Raw genomic sequence first — 17,279 nt, forward strand, 5'->3', positions numbered from 1 at the left:
ACGCCACCAGGGCTGGCCGTCAGATGGCAGCACAGCCACGCAAAATACCCAGTGCTCTGCTTTTGCCATCCCTAAGTTCTGTTGTGGCTGAGGAATTTCCAAATTACTAAATGCAAAGTTAATTAAAAACTGTAAATGAGCGATTTCATATTATTGTGCCGCAGTTAAAACTGAAAACCAGTGGTAGGTATATTAACCTGGAAGCTCTTCCAGAATTTCRGAGAGGATTTATTCCTTATCCTTCTGAAGCATTCAGGGAATTCAGCTGCACTGAGTCAAGCAGCTCTTTTCTTGGTGACGTGTATCGCAGCTGATAGTCTAGAAACTCTCCCAGAAAACTCCCTTGTTTTCATGCCGCACAACCATCTCTGCTCGTTGCCTGAGAACGAGGACATTTTACATGCTTTTCTCTCGCCGTTTGAGCATCCCCACATCTATAGCAGGCACTTGCTTTAGTCTCAGAATCTTCCAGTGACTTTCCTACTGATTTCACTTAATTAAGGGAGAAAACCAAGGCAAACGGAGAGGAGAGCTCGTTCTCACTCTTGGGCAGCCTTGGTCTTGTATGTGTTGAAACCAGAGAGAAATTCCTACCTGCCTCTCCTAAAAGCCCATGGGGAAGCCTGACCATACATAACGAGTTATGCTACTCATATCTAGATCAACTTCAGCTGTTAAACTGTGGAAATATTTTTGAAATACATGGCAATCATATCAAAGAGACCTCAGTTTAGGGAACAGCATTTGGTAATCCTTGTTTTAGTTTCCCCCTTAATAAATAGATCAATAGTTATTATTAATACATAAAACAAACTATGAATAATCATTTCAGCAATATTAGAGTAATTAAGCTAACTTACATACACCCCTGTGTGTGTAACTTCACACTCCTGACAAAATCAGGAATAATAATCAATGTTGTTATGCTAATTTAAAACCAGTTTGTGGACATAAAGTCAGACTTAGCTCCTAGATTTTTGGAGCATCTTTTATTCCAGACTGTTTTTCAAAGCTACTGAGCTGCTGTTGAAACTCGGAGGCCGGTCTTGCAGCTTTGGTCTCCGTGCGTGTGCTGGAGCGGCTGCTGGAACTGCTCTCAAAGGCGAGGAGCTTTGCAGGACCTTTCGTGGCAGGTTCGGGACGTACCTCCTCTTGGAAGCTGAGGAGCACAAGGTACCTGCCTGCACTTTATTTCTCAGAGATCTGTGCCCTTATGCAGGCAATACTTCCCTCATCGCTTTGGGAAGTGGARAAGTTAGGTAACGGTGCACAGCAGAACTGTGAAGCTTCTTGGGAGAAGCGAAAGCTACTTCAATTTGCTTTTTAAAATGCAAAAGGCATTTCGGAAGTGGTGGTAACACTGCTGCATGGCGGTATGCAGTAACACTAAGCAAGAGCTTCACGAACGGCCCATGGGGAAGAGGAAGGGACCTGGCAATCCCGGCTCTCCACCAGCAGCCAGGCCCGTGGCGCTGTCTATTCTGCACCCCGGACTTTGGGTCAAAGGGAAAAGCATGGATTTTTAAACTACAGATTTTGGGCCTTCTGTGTAAGCCGTGTATGGAAATACTGATATAATCCGAGGAGGATCACAGACCAGTGTGGAATGGCTGCAAGTGCAGCCTCGTGGCCAACGCGTTYGGCTATTGCCAGCTCCTCTGACGACAGGCACAGCCATTGCCTCCTGCACAGAGCTGCCGGGAAGCAGCATCATGTAAAACCCTATAGATTCTGGTGCATCGGAAAAAAAACTATGTTGCCTTCCAGGCCTCACAAACTATTGAGCATATAGCTGTTTTTTCAATATATAAACTAGTCAGGATAAATCTGCTTTTTTGCTACTTTCATTGGCTAGCTTCATTTCAGATCCCTGGAGAATCAGCTTTACAACTGATATAATAAAACTTCTTAAACATATGTAGGACATCAGATTAGCGCAGTGAAATGCACAGAAAGCTGTTGGGCCCAACATGACATTTTTCTCCCTAGTAATTGTAAGGTGGGTGGTGTCGGAGGAGGCTAACCTGATGTTCACATCAAAATATGGCAGAAACTTGGAGTTTGGAAATTATTAGAGCCCCCATCACARTTATCTCTAGGTCAGCTGCAGACACACGTACCACCACATCAGCATCATGGAGTTAGATCTAGCACCACTTTGAGAACAAAGTGCCTACCTCCTTTTGGTGCAACTTCTGGGATGATGCACATCTGGGACAGCCCYGAAGGCTGGAGGAATTTGGTCTTCATTATAATTTCATGAGTGAAATTAGAGGGAATCAGTTGCTGAGCTTGGCTGGGTACTCCAGACTGCTTGTCTGAGATTTCCGATCTATTTAGGCATAACTGAAGTGCATTGCCTATTCAAATGAGCAGGACTTCAACATCCTACACACCTGGCAGTTCTTTATTTAGCCATAATTAACTCTTGGCTAATTTATTTACAATCTTTGTTCCCTAGTTATAAACTAAGTTTAATATAGAACAAAGTAATCAGCAACTTTATATTGYTGCTCAAATATACACAGTCAGGTTCCAGTGGAAGGAGATGACTTAAGACAGAGRTTCTCAACTTGCAACCTGATGTGTGCAGATGAACCTCTGCACTCATTAAGGACCAGATTTTGCCTGGACTTGGCTTACCTTAGGGATCGAGGTAGGTGCAGGTACATAAGAGGAGGCCAAGCTGTTTTTAGGAGAAGGTCAGTAATTGTGACAACAGCAGCCATTACCACAGATAAACTGGAGAAAAGCACTATTACACTTTATTTTAGTATGCTACAAAATTCATTGTTGAACTTTATTAGGTACTTTAATACCAAGCATACTCTAAAGTAACAAAAATTATTGTTGTTATTATTTTTTACAGAAAATCAGGTATTCCAATAGTTTTCTTTACAGTTTGTTGATTTTAAAAAAAATTACACGCAGTTGACACATTACAATGGAATGGAATGGGAAAGCAGTAACATTTAAAAAGATAAAAGCATACTACTCATATTGAATCAACATTTAGTGATGTACGTCCATGAAAGTCTTTGCTTCTGTTTTTGTATAAATGGCACCTTTTCACTGAACTATCCCGGCAGAACTGCAAGATCTTGTGATGACACTTTTTTTGCAACATTTCTCTACCTTTAGAAAGGGCTTTACATGACACAGTCACCATGATGCGAAACTCAGTAGTCCGTAACAAAATAATACAATACAGAAAAACCCTGTTTTTGTAGCTTCTGTGGCAGCAAAAGTGTCATGACTGGGACATAATTTGGGATACAGGTGAACCAAAGGAGCAAAAGAAGACAGTGATATGACAGCACAGCCAGATAGCAGAGCCTCGCGCAGGCTTTGGGATGGGAGTGGGCCTGTGGTCCAGCACGAGCAGAGGATGAGGATGAGCTTTAGTGAGACACCATTTAGCAAGGATCTCCTCAATGCACCCAGCCTTTGAGGATGTGCATTTCCCAGCTGACTCTGGTTGGACTAATCGCAGATTTAAATGCCTGCTGGAAGTGGGACCTTAGCGAGTTTATGCGGTGTCACGTCTACCTTACATGAATTTTCACCTTTAGCTCAGTAGCAGATACTGGGAATTTACTTATGGTGGCTGATTGATTTGGGTGGGATTTTCTGTCAGGTCTAACTCTGCTCCTGTGGAAGTCAGGAGCATCTCCTGCACACAACTACRAGTGCAGATTTGGATTAAAACTAAATGTTTTCTAAAAATCCCTCCCAGATTCACACATAACTTTACTTAGCAAGCCTCCACGTTAGTGTTTGGTTTCTAAGATAAGCAGGGCCACACTGGTACCTCGGTAGTTAGATAAAAGAGCCACCTAAGTCTTTACGTATTGACAGAACGACCAAAGATAATTTTTCATCCGGCTCCCTCCCCTGCAACGCRCTTGGCGTGGGCTGTTCACCATTCGGGTCTGTTAAGTCTTCCCTGGTTTCCCACGTGTGGCCCTGCTCGGCGGYTCGGCGGTGCTGGGGAGCGCGGCTGCGCGGTGGGAGCGGGGTGCCCCGCGGCAGAGCCCGGGCGCCCGCACCCAGCCGCCCCGCACCTATTCGCAGTGGGTATTTGCTAGACCTGTTGCTGTATGAATTGGTTTTAAGGCCGGAAGGGATCGTTAGGTCACGTAGCCTGATTGCCGTTAGCACAGGCTAATGTTGCTCTGTGGTTACGTGGCAGAAAACCAACAGAAATGTCCTTACAGCAGGCAGCTGTGTGTTACATTTAAGGGGTAAATTACTTTCTCCTATTAAAAAAAAAGAAATCGGGTGCTTTTATTTTGTCACTTTAAATATAAACAACTCCATGTTGCTTGGGAAATTATAGTATTATGATATTTAGTCAGATGTATCTTATAGTATATATGCTTCATAGAACTAGAATATAGGTCAGAAATAATTTTTCAGTCTTAAGTTTGTTACAGACATAGATTAATTGGAACACATAYGCGGTAAAAATTGAGAAGCTTTACATTTTTTAGTCAACTTATTATACAGTGAAGTAAATGARGTGCAGAAATGTAGCAGTAAAAGTTATGTTTTTTCCACTAGATGATGAAAACATTCAGAAAGTCTATTTATAAATGCTAATTTAAGAGAGATGTCCTATCAGCTTCTTGGCTACTGGGATAGGAATAATCTGGAGTTAACTGCCTCTCTACCATGAAAGGTTTTAAAGCTTTTTGCTTTTCATTTGAATAAAAAAAATGACATTTACAAACCTCTTCAATGCATATATATTACATATGTTTATCTAGCAACAACTACACCCCTTTTAATTTATTCCCCAAATGTGACTTTTCATGCATGTCTTCTGAACGCTGTATTCAGCAACAGTTTCTAATGAGCTGGTGTGTAATCCATGATTGCATTTCTCTTCTGAAAACCATTTCCGTGTCTGGCTGATCTATGTTTGGAAGGTAGCGCTTACCAATCAGACAGTTTTGCACTTGTCAGCGTTCTTCTCCATCGGAGGCCCTTTCCCAAGCTTCTTCCCATTTTAATGTTGATGTACAAAAGCTGTTATTCATTTTATTTTGTGCTCATTCTAGTGAAGATTGGCTTAGTAGGACTGTGCAAAACAGAGAGAAGAGAGAAGCTGGTTTACTGCCAGCAAACATAAAGACATTCATACTGTGCTTGGCTCGGGGCTAGTGTCTGGTCAATAGTCTAAACACTTCATTATTTGTATTTCCATTTATCATGAGACCTGACAACTTTAATCTTCAGATCATTGCAGTGATTTGTAATCTAGAATCCTTAAAAATCAGTTTTCACCATCAAATAATGAGACTGTTTCATTTTAAGTTTGAACAATAGGAAAATAAAGATGCAATGTGTAGGGGGGCAAGAATCATGTTTGCTGGATTAATACCATGCGTCAAGTTAAATTCCTGGCATTTCTGTTTCATGTCAATAATTTCTTTCTCTCCCCTGTGCCCACAAGCCACATTTGTAAGTAGGATAAAATAATACATTGTGATAGATTTAAACGGAACAGATCCTAGTGATGACAGAGATGTTTTCAGTCCAAAATCCTTCTCAAAAACTAACTCCCACCCCTGCAGTCTCATATATATTGAACAGAACTGTGTTTGCTGGAGAGCAAAAACTAACCACAGCTACGCTGTGAAGGGCGAGAAGAGCTGTTCCTTGGCCAACTGGACTATGCTGGAGGGGCAGTGTGGGCAGCAGAGGGACATATGGACCCTTAGGAGGTCTAATAAAGAAATGGAGGGTTGGGGGATTAACACTGCTTCCAGATGCCTCCAGCTCTTCTAGGCTTCACCAGGGACCTCTTGGGGCAACCAGAGATGTGTTACTGGTCAGAGCTCCTACGAGCTGAAAGCCTGAGGGGAAGGGAAAACACCTTCTTTGCAACCCCTTTCCACTAACCCTAGCATGGTGGCCTCAGTGAGAGACTGCTGGAATTCAGAACTTGGGGGGAATTCCAGTTCTTGTAAACAAAAGAAAAAGAACAAATTTAATTTTGAAATTACAATGCATTCTGAATTTCAGAGCTAGTAATTCTGAAAAAAAGTTGGTGGAAGAATACTGAAATATTTCATTATTTTCCCCAAATTACATGGAACAGCCACCTTCCCCCAATGCCACAAGATTTCTCATGCTGCCTTGACTTCTAGACTGTTTGGCCTGTTGCTAACTCACCCACAAACCTTGGGGAGACTCATACCCCTGAGCAGATGTCCTGAGGGCTTTTGGCACGAGATGGTAATTCAGGGAGTTGCAAGGCTGCCATCCATGAGGCATTCTGCCATGGACCTCTGAACCTGGTTTCCCCATTAACTTCCCATAAACTGATATTTTTCAAGCAAARACTGTTTTGGCAGAAAATTTCTGACTCAATATAGCCCACATATGCTCGGCATACATTGTTAGTGGAAATATATTTTACAAAGAAGACACTTTTAACAATATTGCTGAGACTAGAAACTAGCCAATCATCTATCAAAGAAGCATAAACTGAGCTTAAGGAAGCTCCTGTCAAAGATGAATGAGTCTATTTTGCTTCTGTCAGAAAATGAATACTCAGTGTGGTGTTCACTTTGGGAATAATATTTTAATGAAGTTATCATATAATAATATAATTGATAATTTCCACTTGCAAAAGCAAAACCAGCATTGATAGTTCCTCAAGCTTCATTTGTCCCCTTTAGAACATACAGCAAACATGAAGAGGACTGGATGAGAAATTCACGTATTTGTGATAAATAAAATGTTTAAAAATGGTCTGAATAAGGAATTTCAGTGTATTTTGCAACTATAGTTATTTAATTAATACGATAATTAACATGGATAAGTAGCACTACTAAAAAAAAATAAAAGAAAGGAGAAAGTGTTTGAACCTCCTATCTTTTTATTTAAGTGAGATACTTGCTTTTTTGGAGCCTTTTAGACAATCCCTAGTGAGTGAAACTGGAATCCAGAGAAAGCCAAAGTTACACAGTGAGGAGCACATGCCCTCGTGCTCCTATGAAAAACCTAAGGTTGATAGAACAGAGTGGACCATTTCTTTCAATTATTTTTAATCATAGTCTGTACCTGGGTTATTTAAATTCTTATCAGTGTTATACTGGATTCCCAGCAATCAGTGTTATACTAAAACCTTTCTTAGTTCTCTTGGCAAATTTTGCACACAGGAATTATCTACATGGAAAAGAAATTTAGTAAATGCCACTGGCACCTAGTTGATACTATGGAAAGAAGAACTTGCAGAAATAAGTCATTCACATTGAGCATCCCTCAGTCTGCTTTGTAGCACATCATAAGCTTTTGACACCATGAAGTTTCTTTTCTTAGAGCTACTTACAAACCTTTTCTAGTGCTGTTGCCTAGAAATCGGTTGATAAAAGCAGTCTTTGTGAAAGCCATATTGCCCAAACCATCTAGGTTCTATGCTGTTAAATTCTCTATTCAAAGTCTYGAAGGGCTTCCTCTTTCGCTGACATCCTGGCAACACAGACATTGTTCGCATCTGACCCCCTCAATTAGGGAAGTCAGCTGGCTGCAGAGCCGGGGTACAGTCACCAACTGAGGGATTTACAGCATTTTAGTGTTTAAGTAAATTTTCAGAGAGAGGACACCAATATTTCTTTGTTACGAAGATGAATCATAGTGAGATTTCTAGGTCGCTCCCTGCCAAGGTAWAAAACCACATACTGAATTTCAGATAGTGCATTACATGCTGTTATTGCAAAGGCAGTCAGATGTACAGTAAATACGTAGAGGAAGGCAGACCTTTCAGGAATGTATTTTCTCTCCAACAGACTTTACACTTTACCCTAGTAATTGTTACTTCTTAGCCATTTATTTGACYGGTAGTCTAGAAAATGATAGTTTTCTAAGAGTTAATCTTTTGTCACTCTCTCTAAGCACATGCCACTACTCATGCAACTGGCATTCATGATCCCACCAAAATCAGTGCTATGGCAAAGCCATGTCAGCTCTCAAGAGCCCACAGAGTGATGAAACACTGGTGAACTCTTCCAGGCATCTCCACAGCCCACAGTATCCCTCTAACCTAGGGAGTGATGTTGCTAGTATCATCTCCTAAATGCTGGTGCTGTGTTTGATGTATGCTGGGAGATGAAGGAGGAGAGAAACATTGCTGCCGGAGATCTGCAACTGGAAATAAACACGACGAGGCAACTGGGACACTCTTTAGAGACTTGGTCTTGGACAAAGCTGCTGCCAAGGCAGAAAGCCAAAAAAACTTGGGATGTGCTCAGTTTTAATGAGGCGCTTCAAGTTCTTGCCTTTCTGCTTGTGATCCGGGTCAGACCCTTATAACTACAGRAAACTGGTTTTGTTGCTCACATTGGGGTTAGTGCAATGCCAGGCATGTGAAAAGTTCCATTTGTGGCTACTGCACGCCCAAAATCAAATAGCAATGTGTTTTCAGGGCCTGGGCAATATCCAGATGCGGGTAATTAAAAGGCAGGAAAGGCRGGGAGGTGGCCAGATGCGAGGAGCAGCCAGTGTCTGCTCTTTCCTCCTTTCTTTGAAGATCTTCCCTTCAAAGCTTATAACAGAAACTACTTGGAGGCCTGAGACAGTGATTCTATGCTCTGTGTGATGAGAGGGGAATAGAAACCTGTTCGGAGGTTTCTGTAAATGTTTGTTCCCATTTGACTACGTGCTGTGGGTGCCTTTTCCCTTTGATGCCTCAGCCTTGCCAGGGCAGGCTGGCAAGTGCCTTATGCAGTGCCCTGAGAGCCACCCTGGGCCAAATATTATGCTCTTAATAAGCAGCTAGGCATCACTGCATGTCCTGTCCTAACTCCCCTGGTTAAGACCCCTGGTGATCAAATCTGCTGAAACTCCAGCCTGTGTTTTTGGAGATGCTGACTGCAGATAGTCCTAGAAGTAGTGATGTGGTCAAAAGCTGAAGGACTTGTGCTATCTTGTGCCTATCCGTGCACTGCAGTTGAGACAGAATAAGGAAGGACCGAGGCTCCCCTCTTGAAATGGAAATACGAAGGGCCAGAGATTTTCCAACCAGAYTCTCTGCTAGCAGCTCTCTCCCTTGTGCTTGACGGTTGAGCATCCTTTCAAGAAAAAAATAACAAATGATTTCCTGTCCTCACTAAGGCCAGATGAGTGAATTTCCTCCTTATCCTGGCAAACTAGCAAGCAGGATCACATTCATAGCTACCAAAGCCTAACCACAAGTGCAGGAGTTAAAAGACTGTGTGTGTATGGGGTATGCAGTGAACACTGAGAAGCTGCAAAAACTTTTCCAAACTTCAAGATTGTGGTTCTGTGATTTTTTTTTTCTGTACGGCATTAGAGGAAAAGCTCATCTCAACAGAAGGGTGTGTGAACTGCCTCTTCTGCTGCACCACTTCCTTACAATAAAATAGAATCAAACCAAATATATAACAACAAGGTTTTAACAGATTCAGTATTCAAGCTCTGTGAAACTTGAGTGCTGAGGTGAACGATACAACTTATTTGACCTGCTGGCTGCATTTGGTGCTGCCTGTTAGTGGCAGCAGTTTAATTCCAGAGGCAGAGGCTATATAAAATGTTTTCAGAAGCATTCAACAATGTGCTAAATGCTCAATGGAAAGGAGACTGAAGCTAGACTACATGCAGGAGGCTCGATCTGTGGCCGTGCAACAGCATTTYTGGAATCTGAGAGGATGGTAGGAGTTGACTGCTGAACACGAAGAATGCCATTTTTATTAGACATCCTTTTCCAAGAGGAAACAGAAAAATGGCTTAAGAATCTGATCAGAATCATTTTGCCAGGTTTCTGGTGTCCATGCCCCGCGTACAACCGGCCAGTGATTGGCCACAAGCAGTTCCTACACCATCGTTCACAAGAAATAACCCAGTGCACTGAAGGTGCCCCACGGACCTGAAGCTGCGCTCCTTGCACGCTCAGCTCTCCCAGTGACTGCTGTGCTGCTCAGGTCCTGCCGTTCCCTGCCAGACTCTGGCCACTTCTTGGGGTTTTAAAATCCGTTTTATTCTTACATCCTTTTTTGCTTTTTCTGTTGCTCTATGTGAGGGCTGCTCATGGCAGCAGGGGAAGGCTGACAGTGCGAAGAGACGGTTTAGCTGTGCACAGTGTGCTGTTGAGAGAGAAGAGTGACACAACGGGGAAACACGGGGGTTTTGTTTTGTTTTATTTCTCCAGACAGAATGGGTTTTGAAGGCATTTTGAAAGAGAAAACTATGGTTTTAAAGACAAATTAATTAAAATAAATGGATCAGGCAATGAAGTCTGACCACCTTATGCCAAAGTATGAAAGGAGAGACCCACTGAGATATTAAATCTGGAGCCCAGAGCCTGCCAGGACAGTCTCCCTGGTGATGTTCTTGGTTTCTTCAAGTTCATATTCTTTTCCAGATGGCARTTTTGAGAAAGGTGAGGAGCCTTTCTTGGGGAAGAGGGCCAATAAGGGGTGGGCTTGAGAGGATGCATTTCCCATAATGTCAACTACCTAGAACTCAGGCATCTGCTCCCCGACTCCTTGGCAGTCCCAGGAGAGAGGCAGTACCTGCTCCGAGTGACTCATTTCATGCTCACATGGTTTTCCAGGGCAGATGACGCTCCTTAGATGACTCCTAAGGGACTACAGACCGTTGGCTGAGACTGGAGACAAGTCTGAGATGGATGAAGTTAGATRTGTGAATCCTGGGCTGTGGGATATATATATACACATATCTATCTATCTATCTATATCTATWTAGATATCTCTATATATCTATATATGTATCTCCTGCACAGGGTGATTAATACCCGGAAACACAAGGAGTGGAAAAACAAGAAGAGAAGCTATTACCCATGCATAAAAGATAATATTCAGCCTGAGATATCAAATTAATAGGCTGTTTTGGATTAGCTGTATTAATAGGCTGTCAAAGTTCTTACATGAGTACAACCTGATGATGGGTATTTTTAATCCTGCTGGGATATGTGTATCAGAAGTACTCCCTGTACGGAGGAGGCTCATAGCTTTATAGAAGGTGAATTTAAGGTTTTTACCTGCTGCCTAGGAAAACTGAAGAGGATCAGCAGCTAAGAGGCTGGCTGGCCCTGATATTAGGAATCCTAGGAGCAAACCAGCCTARCAGGAAGGCACGAGCCAGCCTGCGTAGTGTTGTCAGCTTTACTGCTMTTGTCAATAAGATCGTACCTAAGAAAGCAGGTGAATTTTAACTGCAAATCCTGGAGAGTGGGCTTAGAGCAGCTTAAGGGAGGCACCTAATCATAGTCTGACAATTTTCTTCTTTCAACAGGATTGTCCTTCAAATGCACCTAAATTAAACCAGATGGCAATCATGGGCTCTGAAATACAGAATACAGGCAATAGTTCAGGCTTCCCCTCTCACTCTGCCTGATGCCTGGTTTGGGTGGCCTTCTAGTTCGAATGCAGGTCCAAAGAAATAACGTATGTCTAAGTGTTGGTGAGAAAGGCAGAGAGAAAGATAGACAACCGTCTCCAGGACTGGAGGAAGTCGCAGCTGACCTCTCCGTCGTCTGGGCTGAYGGACATGGGACTCCCTTGGGTAACGGGACACCAGCATCTCCCTACCAGCAGCCTCCCAACCCCTGCGGAGCTGCAGKGCTCCTGCACAGCTTTGGGCTGGTGTCACAGCGCTGAGCGTGTGCGACCACCCTGCCACGACCAGCCCGTGTAGCACAGCATGCCATGAGCGAGGGAGGGGGACCTGCGTCTCTTCAGATGGAGTAGAGAAACGGGRAGATTCAGTGATCAGATCCAACACAACAGTAGGAAGGGTTGTCTTCCTTTTCAATATTTACTCTGTGCCTATTGAGAAAAGGGAGATTTTTGTCATAATGAACAAATACAGCAAAAAGCCTCCTATTGTTTGTCCCAGAGAGTTTTCTTTTACAGTGGAACAGAAAGTCAGGAGGCATCACAGAAACGCTCCTTCCTCCTGCAGTTCCTTTCCAGAGCCCTTGTCAATTTGCCTTTTGTACTTGGCGATATTTCTGGGGAATTGGAGATGGGAGTCACGTCTCAAGACAGGTTTGCTGGCATGGGAGATAGAGTATGTTGTTGGAAGGGCTGGAGAGAGGCTGAAATGCCTTCATCAATAAAGTCTTTCATGTTAAGTAGCTTCCTGCTCTGCAGAGACGTAGGTGCAAGCCAAGGAAAACCGGTTACTTGTTGTTCATCTATTTTTATTTATTCAGTGTGGTTTGCTGCAGCCTTTCTCTACCCAGATGGTCAAATAAATTACTGTCACTAAACAGGAATCCCTGAACAGTGATTCCTAAATTCTTCCTGTTCCTTAACAGTTTTATGAGAAAATATTTTACTTTCTTTATACTCTCCACAGTAGGTGGAGTTGTTTTTTAATTTCTTTTCTGGAACTTAGAGGATCTGTAGTCATTTTTATTTGTTTCACTAGCCTTCAGGCTGCATGATCAGCCTGCTCAGAAAGCTTTGTGTCATTTTTTATTTAGAACTTGTTATGAACTTTGATTTKTACTTGTTTATTGAGATCCCCTCTAAGGCTCAGGCCATTTGGTGTGGGTATCTGGATAAGGTCCTGGACCTGAAAATGTTTGGGTTGTCATTGTATGTTTTCTTTATTTTTGTTGATGTCCCATTTGGGTCTAACTTTCTTAGCTGTGTATCTTTCTTTCAGGAGTTTTCTTCRTTGCACTAGACAGTGTTAGACGTTGATGTCAGTGTATCTTTGGTCTAGGAAAACAAGTCTCACTGATGCAGACACAAACTTCTATGCTTTTAGTAGTGCCTGCTGCATGGGGTGTGGGAGGCCGTGAGCAAGAGGACAGGCACTCCTTACCACTGACCTGATGTGTGGTGCTCGGGCTTTAAATGCATTTATGCASAACAGAGGGAGAGTACGAGTCTGGCCCTGGGTGAAAGTTAAGATACTGAGGCAGCTCCTGAAGGTGCCAGCCGGGATTTCTGAGCAAGGGAGCTGCTATGGCGAGGCTCATTTTACTGTGTTCAATGAAAGGGTGCTCTGCTCTGTTTAAAACAAACTGCATTTCAGATAATTTGCTGACATATAGTAAGTTTTTCCTCCCAACAGAAGCAGAGCCATGACCATCGACTGACCATGAATAGGCAATGTCCGCCTTCTGGGCGCTGCTGAGCACCAAGCGCTCACAGGAGGCACCAGTCCACCTGTGTTTGGAGTAGCAGATGTCAGAGAAGGGGGCAGAAGTTGTAAAACTCATATTCATTTTTGCTTTTCCTCATCCCTGATCAGGTCACTGAAGAGACTCTTGAGAATTACCTGGAAACCTCACACAACTGTCAATTTATGTACAGGGCTGGTCAAAACCTTCATAAGATGTCTTTTCCAATTTCTTAAAAAATATGTTGGTGTTTTAAAATGATGTTTTTATGAATGAAATTTCCTGAAATGATTTGCTGATTTTAATTAAAACTTGATCAGCACTTTTGTTTATCATTTTGTATGTTCTCCTTGCAAACTGCCTTCTTAGCACATCAAGGATTTGGAAAACAATTACAAGAAGTTCGGTTTAAAAGTATCTCAGAAAATGTAGTAAAAACCATCAGGGCCTGGAATAGTGGACAAATTTTAAATGCTTCAAAATAGTAAGAACTTTTAAACTTTTCTTTCTTTGTGTGAAACCAATTTCTCTGTTCTTTGGCCATCTTCAAAGCTAGATGTTCTGGGAGCACTGCATAAATGTGACCTGCTTCCCTGTTACTCAAACACATCCAGTTTTAAGGAAAAGCTTTCTATGTGTAAAGACTTGTGTTGGTGTCCATACTCAGCCTCCCTCTGCCCAGGTCAACACCACTCAGACACCCCCGGAGAGAGGCTGACACAGGGGGCTGTGGGTATCGAGGGGTATCTGCTTCATCCCATCTGTCATCAGAGCTCTTCCATTCTCCATCGCTCATTTGTGCTTCCTGGCACTTTTCATTTGCTCGGATGAATGCTTCAGGGAGCACTTATTCATTTTAAGACCATTAGGAGTGCACTAGCAGGCATCACCTGCTGACTAGTGCTGGGAGAGTCTCTGATTGCAGTCGGGATTTGTACAAGAAAAATAAGCAAGGCCCATTTGTAAAATGACTGCATTCCCACAAGAATTTATCATTCCTCAAGGCCTTTTCAGCATTAATGCAGTATGGAGGAACAATTTGTTTCTTTACCTATGRTAACTCCTGCCTATTGCTGTGAACACCCAACAGACGCTGTGGGGAAAGGGGCTATATGAAAAAAAAAAGGAAGAGAAAAAAATCCTGAGGTGCATGTGGGGAGTCAATGCATGGGGCTGCTCTGACTGTCAGACCAGAGCAGAGCAGCAGGGCTGGAGCCTTCACGCTGAACACAGAGTCATCTTAAAGGGTTTCCAACCTCTGGCCTCAGTCAAAAGCAACTAATGAACTGCAAAYGGGAATCTCCTTTCTGTGTCGGTGAAATGTCTTACAGTTGCTGAGTTGTACTTTTATACGAAATAAAAAGATAAAAGTCTGAAGAAACTTAATTCTGAGGTTTCAAAACAACAAATTAGTCATTAACTAATGGCTTTGCCAGAAATAAGAACTYGCTGTCTATACCTCCTCTGCACAAAACCAAAATGTTTGGGGCCAGGCCTAAGATGCATCAGCATTTCCAAAGCTCAGAKATGACATCCAAAACTCATCCTTCACAAGCAGCATCCAAAGAAATCGCAATGGGCGAAATTCAGCTAGACATAGGCTGGATCTGAGAGATTGTAAAGCGTGGGTCTAAGAAGAGAAAGAAGCTCTTGGTGGCCATCATCAGTCAGGAGAACAGCCTGGCATGCAGCAAGGTCCTGAGGGAGCATGTGACAGCATCAATCCAGGCATTTTCCCTTTTAAGCTCTCCTGCAGGGCTGCTGCAAAACTGATTTACGCAGGCTTTGGGCAATATATAACGAGGTATTAAGGCTATTAAATTTATATCACTCCCCCCCCCCTTTTTTTTTGAGTTGCTGCAAGTGTGTTAAGTGCACTCTTGCAAAAGAAGAATTTCCCAAAGAGATTTTAGTATAGAAGGAAGATAGCAATTAGCAGTGCAGGGAAAAAGATCCTTCACAGGGAAGAACAGTATTATGAAATAGCCCAAAAGCAGGCAGGAAGGCAGGCTACTTTTCACTAGCCCTGAATGAAGACTACGATACCATACCTCTTCTGAGGTATGGTATCTCTTCTGAGAAAGTCATGCTCTTTCTCTTCTGGTTCAGAAATAGGAAGGTGACAACTTCGCATATCTAGCACTATCTGCATGTATATGCAGGTTTGGAATTGAGATGACAACGACAAGAGCATCACCCCTCATGCTGCCTTTCTCCGTTCTGCGGAGTCAGTCGTAGGAGGGAAGCTGTTGGCTTCTGCCTCCTGTGGCTTCAGTCTGATGTTTTGCTAACTCAGTTWTGCCATCCTATGCATCCAGTGTTCGCTTCCTTTCCCTGACCTTCTTCCACTCTCTCCACTGTCCCTTGTATTTTACCATACCACTACCTTCTCCGTATTCAAGTCCCTCTTGATGACGTCTTCTGTATATGGTGCCTTCAAGAATGCAGCTAAAAATAACTCCGGAGGTCATCTATCCTGAAGCTTCTCAATACAGCAAGTCTTCTCTGGACCTATCTTTGAGACCCATGGGTATAAAGGCATGAATACAGAAGTCTTAACCATATGAAGGCAGGCACAGCCCTTTGGCAACTGAGTTTGCGTGAGTGAGAGGATTGTGGATGGTCTAAAAGGTGGCTCTTTTTAAAGGCTACCAACAGGTGATTCTATAACATTAGGATGTGACATCCGTGGGATATTATAAATAGCTTACCTTATTCCCTCCTTTAAAAGGATTAAACCTTGTACAGCTTAAGACAGGCTTTAGGGCTTCRTGACTGCTTCCTCTCTACACCTGATTCATGTACAGACATGGACAATTTTCTATTTTGGTCATTCCCACCAATGACTGTAAGAAAAATTTATGTAAATCATACCTAACCTTGCTAAATAAGGATGTGATTGCCATTGTAACCAAGCCTGATTGCTATTGTAATAGCAAGAGACAGCATGGTGGTCTCAAAAAGCAACAAGTCTGATTGAAAAGACTAATGAGAGAAGAAAAAAAGGCCCCACYAGCAAAACCTGGTTTCATCAGGATTTTTCAAAATTCAGTCATCCCTCCCTCAAAGGAAAAAAGAATTCAGAACAATTCATTAGATGAAGATGGTGSTGATACAAATTTGCTTAGAAATGAAGCATATCAACAAGGAGGGAGGATTTGAGACAAGAGAAACTGAGTCAGGCCCATACATTTATCTCCTCAACGCCCCCCAAGARGTCAGGAAAGCAGCCCATTTCCCTGCGCTTGCAGCCTTTGGTAAGCGTGCTGTGCATTATCACGTTGTGCGACCCCAGCAAAGCTCTAATATGGGCTCCCACCCTCKGTAGGGAATTGCTATCAAGCCTTCCCTCTTCTTCCTCTGCCTGGGGTGGCTGCCACAACAGGAATGCTGAGGGCTGGGTGAGCAGTTGGAGTGCTTGTCCTCAGCAGAGCCTATGTGTGCCCACACCACCAGGCTGCTCCAGGGCTTATGTCTTCTCTGCTGCCATCATCTGCGTTGGTGTTATTAAAGCTAACAGGGCTCAGGTGCTTGTATTGAAGACCCCTTGCCTTGGACAAACCCTGACGGCATCAACTTTTCAGCACAGGTGCTGTTTGCATTTGGTGTCAGGCACCAACTGAGACTCCTTATTGGTGCTTAAATAATAATGATGGATTCCTGTGCTGGAGTGATAGCTTGTGTGCTGTGCCTGGTTAATGTATGTCAGCTGTCACCATCCCTGTCAGCTGCYGCTGTCAGGGACTGACAGATAAGTAAATCTGTGATGACGAATATCCTAGAGAGAGAGCAGGGATTAAGTATTTCACTGCTTCAGACACTGAGACATCTCCTCAGCTGGAAGCCTTTTCTAATGGTCACATCCCCTAAAGTCCCCAAGCCCTGGAGAAGAATGGATRGTGGCGAGGGTCCTCACTGAGGACGGGGACTGAGGAGCGAGGAGCAAACACCTTGCAGCCAGGACCGGCCATGCGATCACATCACTCTCAGCAGATTTAAAAATGAGCTGAAACTCTAGCAAAAGGAAAAACAAGATGCTTGTGCTTCTGTTGGACAGAGCTATGATGCTCGGCATTTACCTTGCTATTGCTGTGACTGCTGACCAGGAAAAGGCCGTGGAGATCTCAGCACRTTTAGGCTGTCATGTGCTCCC

At 43.2% G+C, this 17,279-nt stretch overlaps 1 protein-coding gene across 1 annotated transcript in view; it reads right to left on the reverse strand.

Moving 5' to 3' along the window:
• Positions 1-2,855: 2,855 nt before the first annotated feature.
• Positions 2,856-17,279, reverse strand: part of LHFPL3 (LHFPL tetraspan subfamily member 3) — a 274,888-nt gene continuing 260,464 nt past the window's right edge. The window contains exon 3 of the mRNA XM_085298297.1: positions 2,856-5,083. Coding sequence (XP_085154423.1) covers positions 5,055-5,083 — 29 coding nt within the window. The 3' untranslated portion in view covers positions 2,856-5,054. The remainder of the gene's footprint in view (positions 5,084-17,279) is intronic.

This window comes from Rhea americana, unplaced genomic scaffold, assembly GCF_003343005.1.
Source record: "Rhea americana isolate MKP2758 unplaced genomic scaffold, rheAme1 scaffold_1, whole genome shotgun sequence".
Taxonomy (NCBI): Eukaryota; Metazoa; Chordata; class Aves; order Rheiformes; family Rheidae; genus Rhea; species Rhea americana.